This window comes from Lethenteron reissneri, chromosome 60, assembly GCF_015708825.2.
Source record: "Lethenteron reissneri isolate LAM-NWPU_2019-01 chromosome 60, ASM1570882v1, whole genome shotgun sequence".
Taxonomy (NCBI): domain Eukaryota; kingdom Metazoa; phylum Chordata; class Hyperoartia; order Petromyzontiformes; family Petromyzontidae; genus Lethenteron; species Lethenteron reissneri.
In genome coordinates this window covers 5,235,020-5,259,567 of record NC_083838.1, presented here as the reverse complement: position 1 = coordinate 5,259,567, position 24,548 = coordinate 5,235,020, and the positions used below count along the sequence as shown (strand labels likewise).

The following is a 24,548-nucleotide window of genomic DNA, read 5'->3' as shown; positions in this document are numbered from 1 at the left end:
CAAGCGGCCAGCGTCGTACTGCACCGTCGAAGGTGCAGAGTGGATCAGCGCGAGTCGTTAGCCAGGTTATTGTTCCATTGGAACCTCATTTGCCAGTAAAAAATATGATAATTGTTTTTTTACCCTTCTATCTGGCAACAAAACTGACACCTTTTTTTACAAGGAGAGTCATGTTTGCATAGACCGCAATACCTGCAGTCATAAATACAAACAAAAAACATAACTCTGTATGCACTGTCCTTGAAGTTGATTGGTCCACACCCGAGACAGCTTTCCTTAGAGCCTAGTCTCACATGGGTTGGACCAGATGACGCCAAAAGGCGCACCTTGTTTGCATTATGACTGCAGGTATTGTGGTCTATGCAAACATGACTCCTTGTAAAAAAAGGTGTCAGTTTTGTTGCCAGATAGAAGGGTAAAAAATCAATTATCAGGTTATTGTTGTTGTTGTTGGAGCTTGGCGGTAATCGAGACCGACGGCCGTCGTTTCGTTCCTTCGTGGCGGCCGGGAGCTGTTTCAGTCGCGGTGGAGAGAAGCCCCCCCCCCTATCCCGACATGGGAGGGGGGTTGGGGAGGGGGGGCGGGGGGGGCGAAACGTCGGACGTCGCGCCAATCGACACGCAGTGGTAGAATTCGAAAACGTATCGGAGAGGTGGGATATTTCACCTCTCTGGCTTGTCTATTGTTATTATGATTAATTATTGTTACGTGTGTCTACACGAGAAAATAAATTGTTGGCTGTGTGCAATCCCAAATGAGCCGCCTGCGTAGTAAAACATTTCTTTTTGATTTGGCAAAGTTGGTACGGTGACACCGGCATACACGCACACGCACCGCAGTATTAACCCGGGCAGCCCGCCGGATTCGAACCGCGGGCATCCGCGTCACCGCCCCGCCGAGACAGTGTCGCGCAGCAAGCCCGGGCACGTGCTTCCAACTACCCAACCGTCGATGCCAAGTGTGTAATTAATCCTCAAATTTAAATCGAAGCAAATGACGCCTGTCGTGGTTTTATGAGCGCAGGTTGCGTATTGCGAGTGGCTCGGCTTCCGAGCAGGTCGCGAGAAGCAGCTCGGGGTTTGTTTGATGTTCCTAACTAAAGAAGCCCTTGGAGGAGGCGCGGGGGAGATCGTCACGCGCTGCGCAGAAAAAAAAGACGGAACGACCCTGTCGTCCGTGTCGTTTTTCGAACTCCAGTTTCACAGAGTTCACGCTTTAGGCTCGCCGGTGTCTGTCCGTCTTGTCTGTAACGTGGGGGGGGGGGGGTCACGATGACACCCCGATACACACGCAAACCAGAGTGTAACAGCTGTGTCGCTGTTCGGGACACGCGCTGTCGAAAGGCAGGCTGTTCTATTAAACTTGGGCAAAGAGGAATATTTGTAAATACGACCGCAACGAGTTTTGTCCTAATCGCTCTTCCCCCCCCCTTCCCGCAGGCGTACGCATGGTCCTTGGAGCGGATCCGCGGGCTGGCGAGGCTTCACTCTCTCCGCGACGCCGCCGCCGCCACCGCCGCGGAGAAGCACGTCGCAGCGGAGGCGGTGGTGAGGCGCTTGGAGGCGCTCTCCCGGCGCAGCCCCGACATCCCGGCGGCCGAGTTTGCCGAGATGGAGGAGGTGGCGCGGGGGTTGGCGCGCGACGCCGGCCACTCTGGCGCCCTGCGCCAGCTGCAGTTTGCCCGGGGCAAGTGTCGCGAGGCCGGCCAGGACTTCTCGCGCAAGCTGGAGGCGGCGCTCCGGACGGCCGCCGCGGGGGGCCACCGCCCGCGCGGCCGCGGGGAGAGCGTCGCGTCGCCGGCGGAGGGCGGTCGGGAGGCCGACGCGTTCGGCGGGGATGCGTCGGACGGGTCGCCGGAGAGCTCGCGCGCGGACAAGCCCGCGGGGGCGCGCCGTGACTCCCGCCGGGAAGAACGCGAATCGCTCGAGAGTTTGGTCTTCAAGGGGATGGACTACTGGACGTCGGACCGCATGGTGGGCGACCCGGCGGGGGATGATGCGGCAGACCCCGAGGCAGCGGACACGCCGAGCCCCGCGCCCAAGAGCGAGTCCCGGCAGCGATGCTACAGCGTCAACGACATGCGCGTCGACGAGCGCTCCGAGTTCAGGGGGCCGGCCGCGGAACGGCCGCCGCCGCCCCTCGCCGGCCACAGGGAGGGGCGGCTGCTGAGCGCGCCCGTCGGCGGGCCCGACCCGCGGGACGGCTCGGGCGACGCGCGCCCCGCCAGGAAGGCCGGCAGGGAAGCTCGCGGCGGCTTCGCTCTGGAGCACGCGCACTCGTTCCTCGCCAACTGCAAGGCGGTGCTGCTGCGCGACAAGCGCAGGCCCTTGCGGGCGGCGGACGACCGCGCCGACGGGCAGCCGGCCGCCGCCGCCGATTGGCGCAGGAGCCTCAGCGCCCTCGAGTCGATCGACGGGGACGTGGTCGCCCGTGGCGACGGTGCGGCGCGCTCGCCGCAGCGGAGTCCCGCCAGGTCGCCCTCGGCCCGCGGCGGCGGCGACGGCGCCGGCGGCAGCGGCTCACGAGCGCAGCAGCAGCAGCAGCAGCAGGCGCAGCAGCAGGCGCAGCAGCAGCAGCAACAGCAGCAACAGCAGCAACAGCAGCAGCAGCAGCAGCAGGGCGGCGCTCGGCCGCCCCTGCGGAGGCTCGTCAAGGTGCACAGCATGGACGCCGGCATCGGGCGCAGCATGGAGGCGCTGGGCGGCAGCGGCGCCGCCGGCGGCCTGTACCAGCGCGAGCCCGTGCTGCGGCGCGGCAACACGGGGGTCTACATCCGGGGGCTCGAGGTGGGCAGCACGGTGGCCGTGGAGACCGGCTTCCTGCCGCGGTCGACATCGCACAGCGCCCTGCACTCGAGCGTGAGTAGCGGTCGTGACGTCGTGACGTCGTCGTCGTCGTTGTTGTTGTCGCTGGGCTCCCAACGGTTCCCCTTGGTGGGATCCTGTTGTGAGAAGCCACGTGGGGACAGGGTTTGACCCCCCGCGGATGACCGGACACAACTCGCCCACCCTCGCTCCGCCGATGCGACGATTAGAAATCGCCCTTGTCACATAATCGATGTCATTTTGTTTCTTTAGAGCTGCATTTTGTGTTCAGTTTGTCCCCACCCGCGAACCTCCGACTAGCACGGTTGGCTACGTTTGGCACGGAAGAAGTTAAAGATACATTTCTTTTCTTTCCCGCTTGTCTTTCGCTCCCAACAGCAGCAGCAACAACAGCAGCAGCAGCAGACAGGAAGTCAGCAGCTGTCGCCCACGCACCGCCGGCCTGCGCTCCTCCGCTCGGGCAGCCTGCCCGTGGCGCCCGTGCAGGGCCGCTTCTCCGAGACGGAGAGCCACAGCCGCGGGAGGTGAGTGGGGCGACGCTCTCGCTCGGGCAGCGAGTGAGAGTGCCACAGTCGGCACCGTGCGAGAGCGGGGGGGGGGTGGTGGAGCTGCGAGTCATCTCGGTCGATCGACCCTGTAAAGCCTTGGCGATGACCTGTATCAGCGGTGTCAAGATCGGCCTCTGTGGAGGCTCGTGAAGGACACTACTGGATAGTTGGAAGCAGTCGCCCCCCCAACTAACGACACTCACAAAAAGTTGTAGAGTGCCGGGTGGCTTAAAACACGCTAACAGCACTTGCCCCAACCGCCTGTGTAGGTTACATAGCGGACCTTTTGTGGACAGGGAGTGGTGAAGCAATGGTTTGCAGATTGCCATATGAACCCGTCGACCTGAGTTTGATTCCCATAGCCCTAGCCGGGAATCAAACCCACGCAATCAGACTAATTGGCCGATGTTCAGGTGATATCCTGGTGCAGTGGGTTAATATCTGCACTGGTGAGACAAAAGAAGGGTTAGCTGCTGGCCACACGACCCGCATATGTATCTTGCCGGCCTTTATCGGTGCTTGCTAACAGCACTTGCACCAACGGCCTGTTCAGGGCGATACAGGGGATCATTGGCACAGTGCATCTGCCAGTCGTCTCAGTCAACCTGTGGCAGCTGGGTCGGTCTCGAGATCTCCTGTTTGCGAACCTTCAACAGTTTCCGTGGCCTCAAGGTGCGTCTCGCCCGGCATAGGATCCACGGCGCCGTCACCGCCACTCGGCGGCGAACGGCGATTGTTGTCGAGTGGGTTCTTGAGTAGCTGGGCGTGAAGAGCGGATTCGTGATTGAGCGTGCTATCGTCACTTGCGGTGTGGTGGTTGAACATCCTTAAGTGAACCCGTGGCACCTGTGGCAGAGGTCGCAAACGGGTTTTGATTCCTTACCCGTACCCGTACCCGGCCGCACCAGGGTCGCAAACAGGTACCCGTACCCGTACCCTACCCGATACCCGGCTACCCGTACCCTACCCGTACCCGGCCGGGTATCGGGTAGGGTACGGGTACCCGATAGCGACCTCTGAGATGAAGCCATGTTGCAGGCGCGGGTGGGTTGATTCTAGGAACTTGAATTGTGAGAAGAGACAAGACGTTGGAAAATGAGTGACAAACGGTTACTCACCAGTGACTCATGGCCTACCCGTACCCGGCCGCACCAGGGTCGCAAACGGGAACCCGTTCCCGGTCGGGTACGGGTAACCGGGTATCGGGTAGGGTACGGGTATCGGGTACCCGATTGCGACCTCTGACCTGGGGTCTGTCCCATGATGACCTGCCAGCGCAGCGGGCTCACCCTTTCCCCCCGCACAACTCACGTTCGGTCCGTCTCACTCGCGTTTTTCTCGCCGCCGCCGCCGCAGCAAGCTCCGGCACGTGGTGGCGGAGATGATCGACACGGAGCGCGAGTACGTGCGGGCGCTGGCCTTCGTGGTGGAGCACTACGTGCCGGAGCTCGACGGGCCGGGCACCACGACGCCGCCCCCGCCGGCGGAGCTGCGCGGCCGCCAGAACGCGCTGTTCGGGAACCTGCGCGGGATCCTCCGCTTTCACGAGGGCTACTTCCAGCGCGAGCTCGAGCAGTGCGCCGTGCACCCGCTACGCGTGAGCCACTGCTTCCTGCGACACGTGAGTGACGGGCGCGCGCGGTTTGAATGCAGGCGGCGCGAATTATTTTTCTCTTTGCGGCCGAAAGCTCCGTTGTTATCGGCACTTCGCCATCCGGCAATGCGCTATTGACCGCCGTCGGTCGGAGACGACAATTCGAATGTTCACTTTGAATTGTGGATGTTGTGGGTTTACTCTCTGACACGCCGGGTGTGCTGAACGAGTAACGTATTGACACGTTTTATTTACGTGGCAAATCTTACTAATTGGCTGTGACGAGTGGTGGTGATGGTGGTGGTGTGGGTTTAACGACAGATTCATATTCACGCTAACTAACTCAAAAACCTCTACTGTGGAGGGCTTTTGCTCTATACATGTATATTTTTAAAGGGCAGTCTCATCTCAGCATATTTCATTAGGGGTAAACTCTTGCGGCAGTTGGTCCCATCGATGGCTCAGCAACTACCTACGAACATTGCCCAGAGACTCACATTTGCTCACGGATCACGGCGCTTCGCGATGATCACATGACACGCACCCGGGAGGCGGCCTGGCTGCTGAACTCTGGATCAGAGCGGCCTCACAGATGGCTTAGCCCAGGGGTCGGGAACCTTTTTGACTGGGAGAGCCATAAAAGCCAAATATTTCTAAATATATTTCATTGAGAGCCATATAGTATTTTTAACGTATAATAAATTAAATGTCTTACTTTTAATGCGACTTCTGGTCACGGGACCCGTGACCCGAGAAATTGTATCTTCAAAACTAATTTATGTTTACTTTAAATTGACACAGTATTATTAAGCAATATCACAAGTATTTTAAAATCAGTTCCAAACTGATTTTATTTTTTTATTATTTTTGTTTTTCAACTCAAAATTGTCTGGGAGCCATATGCCGTCACCGGAAGAGCCATATATGGCTCGCGAGCCATAGGTTCCCGACCGCTGGCTTAGCCGCTACTGCGGCTCGTTTATCCGGGCAAGCCTCGGCAAGGCTGTTTGTTGCACACCGATTGGCTCTGTGCGGGGCTGTCCCGGGCTGGATGTGGTGGCAAGGACGATGGGAGGGCAGGGGCGGTGGGCACGGGTGGAGCGGGAGTGGGGGGTAGCAAGCCTCCCTTTTATTCGTGCAACTTTCTATCAGGCTGTGTTTCGACGTTGTTGGGCCTCAAGGCTGAGAAACGCCACACCTGGCGGGGAGCCCACACCTGGGCAGTGGCGAATTTATTCGTTGATTATTCCAGTGGCAACCACAAGCGGAGACAGTTTTAAATGTCAGGACGCCGTTGTATAATTCATGAGCGGGGTGGTGACCCTTCTGTTGTGCACGCGGAACGGGAAAAGACAGATTTTTCAATTATATTACACTGTTAATTTTGGAGCTTTCGTGACTGCAGGAATTATTCTTTGGTTCTTTCGGTTAAGTCACGTCTAAAGATAAAATAATAAATTTAATAATAGCATATTATGCTATTATATATGCTACTAGCTGTACTACCCGGCTTCGCCGGGGACTTGTATCTACCACGGCCGGCCGCCTTTGTCTCCCCAGTGGCGATGTTAATACGCTACAGCAGTTACTCGTTTGAGGCAGAGTCGACCTAGGGGAGGTTCAAATAATCGTCACCGGTGGTGGCCGTGAGCGGGAATCGAACTGGGTTTGCCGTGTTGGTAGCGCAGCGTAGCGTTAAGCACTACACCCACCGCTCCTCACACACCACACACGCACACACACAGACACACACACAGACACACACACAGACACACACACACAGACACAGGCAGCACGCTAAGCACTACACTACCGTTCCCCCTACACAACACACGCGCGCGCGTCCATAGGTACACATACACGCGCTTGCTGCAGACACACACGACTTTCAGGGTGCGTACGGCAGTAAACGACTGAAATAATAAAGCGGCAATGCTGTGTAAGGAACGCCTTAGACCCGCATTACACATTTGTGTAATGCGAGCGTAAACACACAAACACACACGAACACATACACAATACACACACACATACATGCAGACACACAGACAGACACATAACACACATACATACACACACATACAAACACAGAAACACATACACACACATACATAGACACACACATACACATCCACAGACGTACATACACACATACATACAGGCACGCAGACATACACATAAACACATACAAAAAAACCCACATACATACACACACACATACATACACACAAACACATGCACACACATACATACACACATGCATACAGACACACAGACATACACATAAACACATACACACATACACATGACCCGGCTTCGCCCGGGACTTGGATCCACCACGCCCGGCCGCCTTTGTCTCCCCAGTGCCGATGTTAATACGCAACACCAGTTACTCGTTTGAGGCTGAGTCGACCTAGGGGAGGTTCAAATAATCGTCACCGGTGGTGGCCGTGAGCGGGAATCGAACTCGGTTCGCCGGGTTGGTAGCGCAGCGTAGCGTTAAGCACTACACCCACCGCTCCTCACACACCACACACGCACAGACACACACACAGACACACGCAGACACACACAGACAGACACAGACAGACACACACACACACAGACACACAGACAGCACGCTAAGCACTACACTACCGCTCCCCACACACCACACACGCACACACACAGACACACACACAGACACACGCAGACACACACAGACAGACACACACACACAGACACAGACAGCACGCTAAGCACTACACTACCGTTCCCCCTACACAACACACGCGCGCGCGTCCATAGGTACACATACACGCGCTTGCTGCAGACACACACGACTTTCAGGGTGCGTAAGGCAGTAAACGACTGAAAAAATAAAGCGGCAATGCTGTGCGAGGAACGCCTTAGACCAGCAACACATTTGTGTAATGCGAGCGTAAACACACAAACACATACAAACACATACACACACATACACACAAACACATACACACACATACACACACATACATACACACAGACATACACATACACACAAAACACACATACATGCACACAAACACATACACAATACACACACACATACATGCAGACACAGACAGACACATAACACACATACATACACACACATACATACACAAAAACACATACATAGACACACACATACATACACACAAACACATGCACACACGTACATACACACATACATAGAGACACGCAGACATACACATAAAGACATAAAAAAAACCCACATACATACACACACACATACACACAAACACATACATACACACATACATAGAGACACACAGACATACACATAAACACAAACACACATACACATGACCCGGCTTCGCCCGGGACTTGGATCCACGATGCCCCGCCGCCTTTGTCTCCCCAGTGACGATGTTCACACACGACAGCAGTTACGCTTTTGAGGCTGAGTGGACCTAGGGGAGGGCCAGGTCCGTTTCAAATAATCGTCAGCGGTGGTGGGCGTGAGTTGGAATCGAACTGGGGTCGCTCAAGCAGCTTAATGACTGTTTGTACAAAGAACATATAAAGAATCGATTATAATAACCAGGCTACAGTCCACATTATAGACTGCCAGTACACGCAGTCAGCTTCATAAGCAGGCTAGAGTGTACATGATAGAGTGGCAGTACGCTCACCGAGCTTAATAAGCAGGCTACAGTGTACATGATAGACTGGCAGTACGCTCAGCCAGCTTAATGAGTATTTGTACAGTGAACATTAAAGTAATCGATTGTTGGCGCGTTGGGTTTAAAAGTAATATTAATAGCACACATTGTGGTGGGGGTGTAGTGAAGAGTAGGAAAAACTTTGATGAATTTACCTCAGAGTGGCGTGGTGGGTGTCGAGGCCTAGTAGCGTGCAAAGCCTGCGGCCTCGCCTAAAATTGTCGGCTTGGAAGAGGCAGGGTACGGGTGGCGTTCCTTCCCCCCCCCTAGCGCTCCAACAATACTGTGTAATGGCTATTATTTAATTAAATACGGAGCTTATGAAAGTGGCGAAGGCGTGGCTAGCCGTTGGCAGGGGCAACCGCCGTCCAATGAAACTGCAGCCCTTGGCGAAGGCGTGGCTAGCCGTTGCCAGGTCCAATGAAAGCGGCGAAGGCGTGGCTAGCCGTTGCCAGGGGCAACCGCCGTCCAATGAAAGTGCGTATGGGCCGAAATACACACACACACACACAGACAGACATGAACGATTTTATATATATAGATTATTCAATTTATTATTTTATCTTTAGACGTGATAAATAATAAATTAAATAATAGCATATTGTGCTATTATATATGCTATTATTTAATTTATTATTTTATCTTTAGACGTGACTTAACCGAAAGAACCAAAGAATATATTACACTGGTCAATACACTTTTTCTGGCATAAGGTATTCCAACGGTTGTAAGGTAATTTTGGGGTGCTGGTTCCAAATCTGGCATCAGTTTGTGTCTATCACATCAGGTTTTTGAGATATCAAATATTGCATTTTCAATAAAAACTGCAGAAGAAAATTATTAAATAAATGTGGATATCTACGTAAAATGATATTATAAACACACTATCCTAAAAATACAGCACCATATTTTAACACTAAAGCAGTCACTGACTCGCAACAACTTGCAATCATAAGTGACAGAGTTAATTCCGGGTAAAATCAATGAAAATGGGGATTGCCGATAGCATATAAATTAACCCGTAAAAACAAAGTTTTTCACTATAAATCCTTTATATGCGTGGCGGCTAGAGTCCTCTCGTCCTCTGGCTTGAGATGGCTGCCACCTATGGGTCAGATGATTGACTGCCACCATTAAGCAATTGGTAATTAAATATAATTTATTTTTTCCTAAAAAGTGTCAAAATTTGGAGAAAAAATTTTCACGAAAATAAATTGTCACGCACAACGAGTCTGTGTGCAAAATGTCAGCTCGATTGGATCACGGGAAGTGGGTTAAAAAACGACCGAAAGATTTGCACGGTCGTAAGCAAGCAAGCAAGCAAGTGAACTTAATATAAAGGATTTAAAAATGAGATGTGATAGAGCAAATCTGAGATCATATTTGGAATCAGCACCCTGAAATTAGTCTAGAACAGCTGCAAAAGTCCAGGCCAGAAAAAAATGCTTTTTTTTTGTTGACCCAGTGTTAGCGATCGCAATGACTCGCTACGTTTGACGTTTGTTGGCCCTGTCGTTCTTGCGGCACGGAGGGGCGATGGGCACGAAGGCACGCACCGCTGCGTGCGTCACCAACACGGTCCCGCGGTGGTTTCGCGTTGAGGGATGTTGTTGTGTGCGATCCAAATTGAGTAGTTTGTGGTGCCGTTTTGTTTAAATATGGCAACGGGCATTGGTTTCCTCCCGCATGTACGGAACGCTCTTTAAACGGGGCTGGCCAAACATCCCCAATATAGTTCTAGATTTGAAGCTTTCGTGACTGCAAGGATTCATACTCTTAGGTTTTTTCGGTAAAGTCACGTAGGTAAAAAATAATAATAGAAATAAAATAATAATACATCAATTAAATCACGACGTGTTTTAAAATCTTGTCTATTGGATTGTTCCTCACTTGATACAGTAAATTTGGCTGTGACGGTCCCACCTGAAGACGGAGACTTGTGTTGCCTCCGAAACGTCGTGATTTAATTGATTTATTATTATTTTAATTCTATTATTTTACCTACGTGACTTTACCGAAAAAACCTAAGAGTATGAATCCCAATATAGGGCCACAGTGTAAGTCTAAGGGAGCCTTTAGCGTTGAATTCTATGGAAGCCTTTATCAGCATCAGAATCTGAATATTTATTTCAGATTCCGAAATAGAGTTTCACTTGGGAAATTGCTCGTGGGAGTTCTGGCTACCTTCCCACCTTGTGGTTTCTCAACAACAACAACAACCGCCATTCGCCACTAAGTGGCGGTGACGTCACCACGACGCTTGTGCCAGGCTATGTGCACCTTGAGGCCACGTGAAGTGTCGAACGCCCGCTGGCAGGGGGTCACGGGTTTCTCACACACACACACACACCTCCGAATCATTAATTCTGTCCCAGATCGAATGAAAACATCAGCGTCACGAATTCTAAACGATTCATCCCTAACCTTCCCCAACCCCCACCCGCCTCCACGTTGCAGGCGAAGCAGTTTGAGATGTACGCTCTCTACAGCAAGAACAAGCCACGCTCCGACGCCCTGCTCGCCAGCCACGGCATCGCCTTCTTCCGGGTACGCCGCCGCCACCGCCTATAGCACACCGGCCACTTGAGCCGGCCGCCACCTCCTTGCGTCGCTCTTCTATCGCGCGCCGGCGTGGTCGACGTTAGTTAGCACGCCTGTAATTTCCACCTCCCACTTTGAGGACTCTTTCGTGCTTACCGGAACACAGCCCCCCCCCGCCCGCCCATCCGCCCCCCCCCGCCTGCCCAATCGCCCCCCGAACGCCCCCCCCCCTGCTCCCCCACCACCACCCCCCCCCCCCCCTGCCCACTCCCCGACCGTTTTTGTCTCCGGCCACGGTTACATTCAGCCGAGAAACGGCGTCGACTGCCTTTGCCCCTCACGGCTTTGAAGGTGTCGGGTTTTTTTCAAGTCTATTTTCGAGGGTCACGTGGGGGAGGGGAGAGGAAGCCCATGTTCTGCACCCGTTCAACATTTTTTTATAATAATAAATAACAAATTAAAAACCCGCATAAACACATTGGGGAGTTTAAGCGAAACGCAGGTCAGATTTGGAAGACGCGCCTAGAGGGTTTGTAAGAGTGGCCAGCCTTGCGCCCAAACCTGCACAGTGAATCTCCCTCTCTCTCCACGAGTTCTGGTTTCGCGAGTTTTCTCACATGTTCACGGCCTTCTAAATGTACACCAATTCCCTATTCGCGACCACATTTTTCTCGTCGAAACAAGATCATCCGCTTTCGCGAATTCTGCATTCGCCAGTGTTTTCAAGAAGGTAGCCCTCGCGGATAAAGAGGTTTTTTACTTTAATTATGTCAAACTTCTTTTGCACCGTACATAGCCAAACGTGCTGATTGGAGGTGCGACGGAAGGACAACAAACTAAACGCAAAAAGCAGTTCTAAAGAAATTCGTTTTCAATCTAAATGTAAAAGTGCATAGCTCCAGTGGCTTCCTAATGTCGGAAGGAAGAGCGTTCCAGACGGCCTCATAAGTGCATCTGCGCGATGCGGTGACCACCGTCTTTGCTGCGAGGATGACCGGACTTCGCGTAGTTGTAGTAGTCGTAGTGCTGCAACGATGCACCGAAATCACCACGTCAACTTTCTACATCCGCGTAGGCGAGTGCACCGACCGGCACGGCGACGTAATGCTTCAGAACGTGGCCATCCCCAACTCGGCCGATTCGATCTCAAGGAGCGGCAGTTGAAACCGAAAGGGGCAGGTCTTTGTTGTACGGCTGGTCGAAAGGCCGCTGCGAGGATGAGCGGAGTTCACGTGGTGGCGGGGCTTACGCTCCTTGCTGACAAAACCGGCGTGGCATCGCGGCCGGCTCATAGACCCGTCGTCAGAGGTCGCAAACGGGTTTTGATTCCTTAGCCGTACCCGTACCCGGCCGCACCAGGGTCGCAAATGAGTACCCGTACCCGTACCCGGCCCGGGTACGGGTACCCGTTCCCTACCCGTACCCGTACCCTACCCGAAATGAGTGACAAACGGCTACTCACCAGTGACTCACGGCCTACCCGTACCCGTACCCGGCCGCACCAGGGTCGCAAATGGGTACCCGTTCCCTACCCGTACCCTACCAGAAATGAGTGACAAACGGTTACTCACCAGTGACTCACGGCCTACCCGTTACCCGTACCCGGCCGCACCAGGGTCGCAAACGGCTACCCGTACCCGGCCGGGTACGGGTAGCCGGGTATCGGGTAGGGTACGGGTATCGGGTACCCGGTTGCGACCTCTGCCCGTCGTCTCTCGCCACGCCCGCCGACCGGTGTGCTGTCCGTCGTCGTCGTCGTTGTCGCCGCGTGCGCGCAGCGGAAACAGCTGGAGCTGGAGGACAAGATGGACCTGGCCTCGTACCTCCTCAAGCCCATCCAGCGCATGAGCAAGTACGCGCTGCTGCTTCGCGACATGATCAAGGAGAGCGCGGGGGCAGAGTCGGCGGGCGTGGTTGTGGGGGGGGGGCCCTCCTCCCCCCCCCTCCCGGATGCCCCCTCCCCCGCCGCCGCCGCCACCGGCGCCGCCTCCGAGCAGGACTTGGAGGAGCTGCGCGCCGCGCTGGATCTCGTCAAGTTCCAGTTGCGGCACGGAAACGACCTCTTGGCCATGGACGCCATCCGCGAGTGTGACGTGAGTGCCACCCCACCCCCCTCCTGCCTCCCCCACCGTGCGACCACGGTGGCTAGGAGATGTTAACTACCTCGCCTGGTGTGCAGGAGGTCGTGGGTTCGATCGCGACCCTGACGCCTGCTGCTGTATATTTGGAGTTTGCGTGTCTCTCTCTCTCATCATCATCACGGTGGCTAGGAGATGTTAACTACCTCGCCTGGTGTGCAGGAGGTCGTGGCTCCGTTCCTGACCTTTGACGCCTGCTGCTATATATTTGGAGTTTGCGTGTCTCTCTCTCGCTCTCCCCGTGGTCGCGTGGATTTGTCTCCGCATCCTCTTCTCACTCCGCATTTATAAACTTGCATTCAGAGTGTGTGGCTGTTGTAGATTTCCGCACGATGCGAAGCCGCGTTGGCCGGGATATCATTTGTGATGGCCACGTCACTTCTGATGAAAGAGCTAAAAAGCTCTGTGGGCCTTACCTGGTAAAATAACAAGTATAACCCGTAAAAAAAAGTTTTTCACTATAAATCCTTTATATGCGTGGCGGCTAGAGTCCTCTCGTCCTCTGGCTTGAAATGGCTACCACCTATGGGTCAGATGATTGCATGCCACCATTAAGCAATTGGTAATTAAATATAATTTTTTTTTTCCTAAAAGTGTAAATTTTTTGAAAAATGTTTTCACGAAAATAAATTGTCACGCACAACGAGTCTGTGTGCAAAATGTCAGCTCGATTGGATCACGGGAAGTGGGTTAAAAAACGACCGAAAGATTTGCACGGTCGTAAGCGCGCAAGCAAGCACGCAAGTGAACTTAATATAAAGGATTTAAAAAAAGAGTTCATAGTTTCGGACTTGCCACCTTTGACTCTTCGAGATTCGCTCGCGCGCGATTCAGCCATTCGGTCGCTTTGTATGAGAGTTACCGATTTGCGGATGCACCCCACACCCGCCTGGGCTCTTCAAGGCATCGACGGCCGCGTGCGTTTGTGGGGAGCAGCAGTGCCGCAGCAACGGTTCGCGCGCTGCGCTGTGAGCCCGGCGACACGACTTCGATTCCCGCTCACAGTCAACACCAGCGACGTGGATCCGAAGCCGGTCTTGGGCCACCCCCTGTGTTGATTCGTGCCCGGTGCCGTGTGTAAACATCACCACTGGGGAGACAAAGGCGGCCGGGCGTGGTGCTGGCCACCCAACCCCTCGTGTGCCACCGTGCCGGCCTACATTAGGTGCTGCACGCTAACAGCACTTGCCCCAACAGTCTGGTTAAGGCTATACGGGTGGGGGGGGAATCTTTGTCGTTGTTGTGCGTGCGCTTGCAGGTGAACCTCAAAGAGCAGGGCCAGTTGCTGCGTCAGGAGGAGTTTGTGGTGTGGCACGGCCGCAAGAAGATGCAGCGCAGGGTGTTCCTCTTCCAAGAGCTGGTGCTCTTCAGCAAGACCAAGCGTGCCGAGGGAGTGCAGGATGTCTACGCGTACAAGAGCTCCTTTAAGGTGCGGCACCAGGCCCGGCAAGGCCCGGCAAGGCCCGGCAAGGCCGGTGGGGGAGGGGGGAGGTGGGGGGGTTTGACCCCCCCCCCCCCCCCACCATTATAGCGCCAAGCAGAGTGAATTTGGCCGGGCCTAAGAGGGAACATTTGGTGGTGCGGGGCCGGGCCCCATCCTGGCCTCTCGAGTTCTCGCCCCGGTTAAACCGGCGAAACGAAAACGCGCTCGAAATGCTGCTCGGTGTGAAACGGGGTCAACCGGGTCGGTGAGAGGTGACCGTGGGTGGCCAGGGTCGTCCGTGGCTGCCGTCAGGCGGGGAAGGTGTAAACCTCTGGGAGGAGCCGGTCCTGCCCCCCCTGTTTTGCGCGTGACGAACGTCCCAGTTCCTGGATTGTAGCAAACGGAACTGAACGGCCGTACAGTTGGCGGGGCGTGGCGCTCGTTCGCTCACTCGTTCGCTCGCTCGTTCACTCGTTCGCTCGCTCGTTCACTCGTTTGCTCGTTCGCTCGTTTGTTCGTTCGCTCGCTCGTTCACTCGCTCGCTCACTCGTTCGTTTGCTCGCTCGTTCGCTCGCTTGTTCGTTTGTTTGCTCGCTTGTTCGCTCGCTCGCTCGTTTGTTCGTTCGCTCGTTCACTCGCTCGCTCGCTCGTTCGTTTGCTCGCTCGTTCGTTTGCTCGCTCGTTCGCTCGCTCGCTCGTTCGCTCGCTCGCTCGCTCGCTCGTTCGTTCGTTTGCTCGCTCGCTCGCTCGTTCGTTTGTTTGCTCGCTTGTTCGCTCGCTCGCTTGCTCGCTCGCTCGTTCGTTCGTTTGCTCGCTCGCTCATTCGTTCGCTCGCTCGCTCGTTCGTTCGCTCGCTCGCTCGCTCGTTCGCTCGCTCGTTCGTTCGCTCGTTCGTTCGTTTGCTCGTTCGTTTGCTCGCTCGTTCGCTCGCTCGTTCGTTCGTTTGCTCGCTCGTTCGCTCGCTCGTTCGTTCGTTTGCTCGCTCGTTCGCTCGCTCGCTCGTTCGCTCGCTCGCTCGTTCGCCGCGATTGTGGTTCGACTGCACGCCGACGAGGTTGTCGACGATGCGATGACGACTTGAAACCCGGCAGACGGCGGAGCTGGGGCTCACCGAGAGCGTGGGCGAGGAAGGGCTGCGCTTCGAGATCTGGTTCCGCCGCCGGAAGTCGAGCGAGGCGTTCGTGCTGCAAGCGCCGACGCCCGAGCTCAAGCTGGCATGGACGAGGGACGTGTCGCGCATCCTGTGGCAGCAGGCGACGCGGAACCGCCGTGAGTACAGTACAACGCCGTCGCTGGCAGCAAGCAGCGCCCTCGTTTTGTCAGCGGTGGGATCTGCCGAGCGTTTGTCAGCAATTCTACGAGAGCAGAACAATAGGCGCAGGCCAAGAAAATGAATGTAACAACACACGCACACACGCGTGCGCGTGCCCGGCGTGGCATGTGCACAAGGCCTTGTCCAGATCACCAGCTCAAAAGAACCACATTTGGCCACGTTGAAGTTTTTAGACCGACTGAGACCGCTGCGCAGTGACCGCTGCTGTCTAGTCTTCGCCCTTTCCCGGTCCGAGACGTCTGCAAGTTGCGGGGTTGGGTCCCCGTTCACCGCCGAATCCCGGAACGCGCAAGCCCCGTTCGGGGTTCATCTTGCTTCGAGAGGCGTAGTAGCGCCGTTCTTTTTTAAAGACACCGCACTCGAACGCGGAGAATAGCTGGTGCCAAACTGTGCCACGCGCCCTCCCGCGCATGGGCTTATGGGAGACTCGGTACCGATGAAGTTCTCGTATTTTAGTTTTTCTTCCAGCTCCGATGAATGAGAATCAAAAATGGGTCCACGGTCGTTGTCGCGCCCCCCGCCCCCCGCCCCCCCCCGCCTCCCGCCCCCCGCCCCCCCCCCCGCCCCCCCCTCCGCCCCCCCCCGCAGAGGTGCGCATGCAGGAACTGTCTTGCATGGGCATGGGGGGGAAACCCTACATGGACATCCGTCCCAGCGCCGCGGCCATCAGCGACCGCGCCATCGAATTCTTCACCAGGGGCCGTGGTGAGAGTCTCACCCCCCCACCCCCACCCCCCCCCCGAATTCGTGACTCCCTTTCTGCCTCCCCTCTCCCCCCCCGACACCACCTGCGGCTCTTACACACGTCCCCGCACGTCTCTCGCTCACGTGTCGTGAAACGTCGCGTAGCGCTCGACGGCCCGGTGGGGTGATCCGTGGGTCGGGCCTTGGAAATCCTTTCTCCCACAAGCGGGGTTATTGGCAGGCATCTTAGCCACACTAAATAGGTGGGGGCGGGGGTGGGGGGAGATATTGCGGACAATCCTGGCACGATCACAGGAGCCCCCACCGTAGAGCCGAGGCTCAGCCGGGCTTTCCCCCGGGCGAGCGAGAAGAATCGTAACAACGAGTGAATGTGGCCCCCCGGCGTGCGTTTTGAGTGCCCCCTGCGCATTTTTTCTCCAGGGACGCGGTCGCGAGCCTCCATCGCCGTGTCGTCCTTCGACCACTCGGGCCAGACCTCGCCGCACCGCTCCGCCTTCCTGTCGCCAGTGGGCGGCCAGGCGTTCGGCGGCCTCTACTCCTGCGTGGGTCCCGGCGGCGGCGGCGGCGCCGGCGGCGGCGGTCCCTTGCTCAGCCCCGGGCGGATGGCGGCCGCCAACAGCGAGTTCCAGTCCTGCATCCAGGAGGAGGAGGACGCGACGGAGCCGGACACGGGCAGCCAGCCGTCCGTGGGTGAGAGCAGTGGGCCCACCACCCCCCCACCCCCCACCCCCCCACCAACACGCTCACCAACCACTACTACTGTGTTGGTGACGTGGCCCTGCGGTAGCGTGCTAGCGGCGGAGGTTTGCGGTTCGAGGGCCAGCGGGCCTCCCTGGTTAATGCTGCCGTGCGCGTATCAAGTGTACGTGCAGGAGTAGGCCCATTGTGTGTGGCGTCCAAATTCCAAGTACACTGCAGATTAGTGAATTGGTGTTACACGTTGCAGTCGTGACTCATGCTGGCAGACTCATGCCCGCTCGCAAGTCAGGTGCCAAGTCATCCTGTGCCGTACAGGTTTACGCTAACCTCTGCCAAAAGGAGTGTTGCAAAATTCCCGTGTTTGCGCGCACGTACACACACACGATGAGTAAGCAGCGCTTGTGCGTACGTACACACGAGGAGTAAGCAGTGTGTGTGTGTGCACGTACACGTGGAGTAAGCAGTGTGTGTGTGTGCACGTACACACAAGGAGTAAGCAGTGTGTGTGTGTGTGCACGTACACACAAGGAGTAAGCAGTGTGTGTGTGTGTGCACGTACACACAAGGAGTAAGCAGTGTGTGTGTGTGTGCACGTACACACAAGGAGTAAGCAGTGTGTGTGTGTGTGCACGTACACACAAGGAGTAAGCAGTGTGTGTGTGTGTGCACGTACACACAAGGAGTAAGCAGCGCGTGTGTGTGTGTGCACGTACACACAAGGAGTAAGCAGTGTGTGTGTGTGCACGTACACACGTGGAGTAAGCAGCGCGTGTGTGTGTGTGCACGTACACACAAGGAGTAAGCAGTGTGTGTGTGTGCACGTACACACGAGGAGTAAGCAGTGTGTGTGTGTGTGCACGTACACACGTAGAGTAAGCAGCATGTGTGTGTGTGCACGTACACACAAGGAGTAAGCAGTGTGTGTGTGCGCACGTACACACGTAGAGTAAGCAGTGTGTGTGTGTGCACGTACACACAAGGAGTAAGCAGTGTGTGTGTGTGTGCACGTACACACAAGGAGTAAGCAGTGTGTGTGTGTGCACGTACACACGTGGAGTAAGCAGCGTGTGTGTGTGCGCACGTACACACGAGGAGTAAGCAGCGTGTGTGTGTGCGCACGTACACACGAGGAGTAAGCAGCGTGTGTGTGTGTGCACGTACACACGTGGAGTAAGCAGCGTGTGTGTGTGCGCACGTACACACGAGGAGTAAGCAGCGTGTGTGTGTGTGCACGTACACACGTGGAGTAAGCAGTGTGTGTGTGCACGTACACACGAGGAGTAAGCAGTGTGTGTGTGTGCGCACGTACACACGTAGAGTAAGCAGTGTGTGTGTGTGCACGTACACACGTGGAGTAAGCAGTGTGTGTGTGCACGTACACACGTGGAGTAAGCAGTGTGTGTGTGCACGTACACACGTGGAGTAAGCAGTGTGTGTGTGTGTGCACGTACACACAATGAGTAAGCAGTGTGTGTGTGTGTGCACGTACACACGAGGAGTAAGCAGCGTGTGTGTGTGCGCACGTACACACAAGGAGTAAGCAGTGTGTGTGTGTGTGCACGTACACACAAGGAGTAAGCAGTGTGTGTGTGCGCACGTACACACGTAGAGTAAGCAGTGTGTGTGTGCACGTACACACGTGGAGTAAGCAGTGTGTGTGTGTGCACGTACACACAAGGAGTAAGCAGTGTGTGTGTGCGCACGTACACACGTAGAGTAAGCAGTGTGTGTGTGTGCACGTACACACAAGGAGTAAGCAGTGTGTGTGTGCGCACGTACACACGTAGAGTAAGCAGTGTGTGTGTGTGCACGTACACACAAGGAGTAAGCAGTGTGTGTGTGCGCACGTACACACGTAGAGTAAGCAGTGTGTGTGCGCACGTACACACGTAGAGTAAGCAGTGTGTGTGCGCACGTACACACGTAGAGTAAGCAGTGTGTGTGTGTGCACGTACACACGTAGAGTAAGCAGTGTGTGTGTGTGCACGTACACACAAGGAGTAAGCAGTGTGTGTGTGTGCACGTACACACGTAGAGTAAGCAGTGTGTGTGTGCGCACGTACACACAAGGAGTAAGCAGTGTGTGTGTGTGCACGTACACACGTGGAGTAAGCAGTGTGTGTGTGTGTGCACGTACACACATGGAGTAAGCAGTGTGTGTGTGTGTGCACGTACACACGTAGAGTAAGCAGTGTGTGTGTGCACGTACACACGTGGAGTAAGCAGTGTGTGTGTGTGTGCACGTACACACATGGAGTAAGCAGTGTGTGTGTGTGTGCACGTACACACGTAGAGTAAGCAGTGTGTGTGTGTGCACGTACACACGTGGAGTAAGCAGTGTGTGTGTGCGCACGTACACACAAGGAGTAAGCAGTGTGTGTGTGCACGTACACACGAGGAGTAAGCAGTGTGTGTGTGTGCACGTACACACGTGGAGTAAGCAGTGTGTGTGTGTGCACGTACACACGTGGAGTAAGCAGTGTGTGTGTGCACGTACACACGTAGAGTAAGCAGTGTGTGTGTGCACGTACACACGTGGAGTAAGCAGTGTGTGTGTGCACGTACACACGTAGAGTAAGCAGTGTGTGTGTGTGCACGTACACACGTAGAGTAAGCAGTGTGTGTGTGTGCACGTACACACAAGGAGTAAGCAGTGTGTGTGTGCACGTACACACGTAGAGTAAGCAGTGTGTGTGTGCACGTACACACGTAGAGTAAGCAGCGCATGTGTGGGCACGCACACACGTGGAGTAAGCAGTGTGTGTGTGTGCACGTACACACGTGGAGTAAGCAGTGTGTGTGTGTGTGCACGTACACACGTAGAGTAAGCAGTGTGTGTGTGTGCACGTACACACGTAGAGTAAGCAGTGTGTGTGTGCACGTACACACGTGGAGTAAGCAGCGTGTGTGCGTACCTACACAAGGAGTAAGCAGCACATGTGCGTACGCACACACGAGGAGTAATCAGCGCACACTTCTCTTGCAGCCACCGCCAGCACAGACTCGCTGTCGCAGTGCACGTCCAGCGGCAGCGGCGACAGCGGCTGCAGCTCGCGCTTCCCGTACGACGCCTCTGCCGATGAGGTGGGCGCCCCCCCACCTCTCGCCCGAGCCCCTCTCGGCCCCTTCCCCGGGCGAGGGCTCCGCCCGGCCGGAGCGCCGCCATCCCCGGCGTCGTCGGGCGACGAATCGCAGGCCCTCGCCGCGGGCCGCGGGCCAAGCTGTCGGCCCATGCAGGCGAGCGGCACCTCCGAAGGCGGCGCGCGTTACGGCCCCCGTGGCAATCGGGCAGAGGGCACGCGCTGGCAGGCGGACGACGCTTCTCGGCGTAATGGTGACAAGGTGAGGAGAAGCTCAGACCGTCGGTCTTTGTCCGCAGTTATTTTAAATCCTCTCCTGTTGAGTTGCTCCTATCCGAGAGCCCCTGTTTGGAAGAGGGCCTTGTACCAGAAGGGCCTATCCTAGCAGTTGGCCACGATGCTATGGAACACACACTGCCCATTGAGAGCAGATCCGCCGAGTAAATCTCCGCCTTTAAAGCTCAGAAACTCGTCTGTTCAAAAGGTCGTACCGTCTGGCTTGAATTCCCTCCTCTACTCTCCCACCTTGCATATTCCGTCCCTTGAATTCTCTGTGCTGCTCTTACGTTTCGTACGTATGCCGTTGTTGTTTTTTTTTCATGCAGTAGTTTTGTTTTTAGGATGTTTAACATTGAATCTTTTTTACTGTTCGGCGCTTTGATCGTGGGAAGAGCGCCATCATAAATAAAATGCATTACTATTATTATTAGAAGTGTTGTGAAGAAAAGCAAAGCAATTGCAGGGCTTAGCCCCCCCCCCTCTCGACCTTCAAGAAGTATCCGGCGACTGGCGCTCTGATAATTTTTTGTCTCCGTCTCCCGTTTCCAGAAGGGAGGAGGCAGCTTCCCGTGCAGCCCATCGACGCCCTTGTGACACCTGCCACCTTCCGCTCTCACGTGAGAAGACACAAACCCACATTTTTGCCGTGTTTCCTTTTTTTTCTGGGAGACCTCAATTTCACCCCTCATTTTCTTGGTTCTTTCGGTAAAAGTCACGTAGGATGGAAAAAATAAAATAATAAAAATCAAACGTAATAAAAGAATTCTCACGACGTTATTATGTTTTGTTTTTATTATTATTTTATTACTTCCCTTCTACGTGACTTTACCGAAAGAACCAAGAAGATGAATCCCTGCAGTCACGAAAGCTTTAAATATAAATATTTAAATATGTTTTATTATTATTTTATTACTTCCCTTCTACGTGACTTTACCGAAAGAACCAAGAAGATGAATCCCTGCAGTCACGAAAGCTTTAAATCGAATTTCACCCCTCATCTTAGCTCGGCGGAATTTTCGATGGCCGAGGGTCGGAGATGGAGCCGAATGGAAAGCTAATCGAGAAGAAGCGACGGGAAAATCTCCGCGAATTCGGCGAAAGCGAAATTGATGACGTCTTGGCACGCGCCAATCTTCCCTCACCGTTTATCGGTCCCCCTCTCCGCTCCGTCACGCCCCCCCCTCTCCCCTCCCAGGTTTCCACTGCGCTGGAGAGATGAGGCGTCGGGGAGGGCATGTGGACGGAGTGCCTGAAGACGTGTTTACACATTTCCACCGTCCTTGTGCCATCAGCGCCATCAGCGCCCGCTGCAGTCGTCGTTCATTCACGAAAGGGGGCAATGGTGGGCGGGGGGCAAGGGGCATTGTCGTTTCTTGGTTCTCACGCGAGCACTGCATCGGCCACTATCGTGCAAAGTGCAATACGACATTGTGGTACTTGCTCTAAATTAATTGCCACTTCACCAAAAAGGGTGGCTTTAAATATCCCGCATTGTAGCAGAGGCATTTATTAGTTCATCCATTGCAGTATGTGAGGTGTGTCACTTTTATATAATTTTAAAGCACCCTTGTTCCTCGCAGTAACTGTCTTTATAATATATATTTGACTCGTCTTGCGTTTATTTAAAGAGTTTTAAGATTCCCTTGAACGTTAGCACTTCACGTTTTGTCCGTCGCTCTGACGCAACTGCTGCCACCGCCACCACCTCCACCGCCGCCACCACCACCACCACCGCCACCGCCACCACCACCACCGCCACCGCCGCCGCCACCACCACCGCCGCCACCTCCGCCACCACCGCCACCGCCACCAACACCGCAGCCGCCACCACCGCCACCACCAACACCGCCGCCACCACCGCCGCCACCACCACCACCTCCACCACCACCGCCGCCACCACCACCACCTCCACCACCACCGCCGCCACCACCACCACCTCCACCACCACCACCGCCACCAACACCGCCGCCACCACCACCACCGCCACCAACACCGCCGCCACCACCACCGCAGCCGCCACCGCCGCCACCACCACCACCTCCACCACCACCACCGCCACCAACACCGCCGCCACCACCACCGCAGCCGCCACCACCGCCACCACCGCCACCATGCACGCGCGTGTGTTGGCAATATGTTCAAAGCCAGTTAATGGAAGGGGCATTGTGACACTGTCACCACCACCACCACCCCCCCCCCCCCCTCTGTTAAATCTGCTTTTGAAACAAGCGGCCAGTAACATTGCATGTAAAGTCGGTGGCTTGTGATTAAGGGCTGGGGGTTAGGGGGTGATTGAGCCACCATTGACCGCCCACTTGTTACTCACTCCGTAGGCATGCGCGTGGCACGTGTCGGGGTGGTGGTGGTGGTTGTGGTTTGAGATGAAACGATCGTCAAATGGAAACGTTACCCACACAGCATCTCGAATTGACCCGCCCTTGAAGGAAGCCATGTCCGTGTACATAAAGTGGCCTGCCCGGCAGTGCCGGATGAAGTTTAGTGCGGGGCCTGTAGCATATGATGTTATAACGGGGCCCAAATTTACAACAACAAAAACACGTAAATATTAAAACACAAATGCGTTACTTGAATAGTAATTGTATATTTGCATTTGCTCTACGGCCAGATAATGCGACAAATCGCTAACCTTGAACACCCAGTGGTCGTTCGTAAAAGTCGAAGGCGGTATAGTACTATAGTAATAGAGCAAGTGCAGAATCACCGAACCGGAATTGATAGCTTGAAAGCATTTCGCGCGGGGCCCTTGAAAGTGCGGGGCCCGTAGCTACTACACGTGTAGTAGTAGCTACTACTACATGTGTAGTAGTAGCTACTACTACACGTGTAGTAGTAGCTACTACTACACGTGTAGTAGTAGCTACTACACGTGTAGTAGTAGCTACTACTACACGTGTAGTAGTAGCTACTACACGTGTAGTAGCTACTACTACATGTGTAGTAGTAGCTACTACACTACTACACATGTAGCTACTACAAATATAGCTACTACATGTGTAGCTACTACTTATGTAGTAGTAGCTACTACACGTGGTGTAGTAGCTACTACTACACGTGGTGTAGCTACTACTACACGTGTAGCTACTACTACACGTGTACTGCTACATTTGTAGCCACTTTTGCTACGAGGATCATCCGGCACTGGTTCTTAGTGTTTGTGGGGGGGGGGGGGGGTGTGTAGGGGAGCCTTGATGACTCCGCTGTCAGACGCAGGTGACCAGGGGGTCTTCAGGGGGTGGTTCGCGTTACGTTCGCCTTGCTTGGCCCGTTACCCCCAGGTGTGTGTGGCTGCAACGCGTTGGGCATTGCTGCTAATGACACCTGCCCGATTCGCTACACTTTTGCTGCCTTTGTTGGGGGGGGGGCAGTTTGTTGACGCGTTTCGTGAAGTGAGCGCGTGTTCATTAACGTGGCAGCAACGCGGATCGGGGTTTTGTTGTGCGTGTGACGGGGGGATTGGGGGTGAGTCTCACTCCGCCGTGGGTCAAATCCGTCATCTGGGAAACCGCTCCCAGTGTCCAAAGCGACGAGCATGTTTTGTCACGACGGCGTTGTTCCCCGTGTCGCCGACAAAAATTGCGGGCATTTATGTTGCTGTTTATTATTGGCGAGCCATTGCACTGACTTTGCAAGTTCATGTAAAGAAATCGGAACTCTTTTGTCGGTCTGTGCCCGGTT

At 54.9% G+C, this 24,548-nt stretch overlaps 1 protein-coding gene across 1 annotated transcript in view; it reads left to right on the top strand.

The window, feature by feature from the left end:
* LOC133357853 (uncharacterized) overlaps positions 1-23,712 on the top strand; it is an 84,483-nt gene extending 60,771 nt beyond the window's left edge. Inside the window, exons 13-24 of the mRNA XM_061575997.1 lie at positions 1,441-2,859; positions 3,205-3,350; positions 4,731-4,995; positions 11,112-11,201; positions 12,974-13,288; positions 14,592-14,762; positions 15,848-16,025; positions 16,678-16,794; positions 17,215-17,484; positions 20,480-20,835; positions 21,402-21,469; positions 22,048-23,712. Of these exons, the coding sequence (XP_061431981.1) occupies positions 1,441-2,859; positions 3,205-3,350; positions 4,731-4,995; positions 11,112-11,201; positions 12,974-13,288; positions 14,592-14,762; positions 15,848-16,025; positions 16,678-16,794; positions 17,215-17,484; positions 20,480-20,835; positions 21,402-21,446 (3,372 nt within the window). The 3' untranslated portion in view covers positions 21,447-21,469; positions 22,048-23,712. The remainder of the gene's footprint in view (positions 1-1,440; positions 2,860-3,204; positions 3,351-4,730; positions 4,996-11,111; positions 11,202-12,973; positions 13,289-14,591; positions 14,763-15,847; positions 16,026-16,677; positions 16,795-17,214; positions 17,485-20,479; positions 20,836-21,401; positions 21,470-22,047) is intronic.
* Positions 23,713-24,548: the final 836 nt, after the last annotated feature.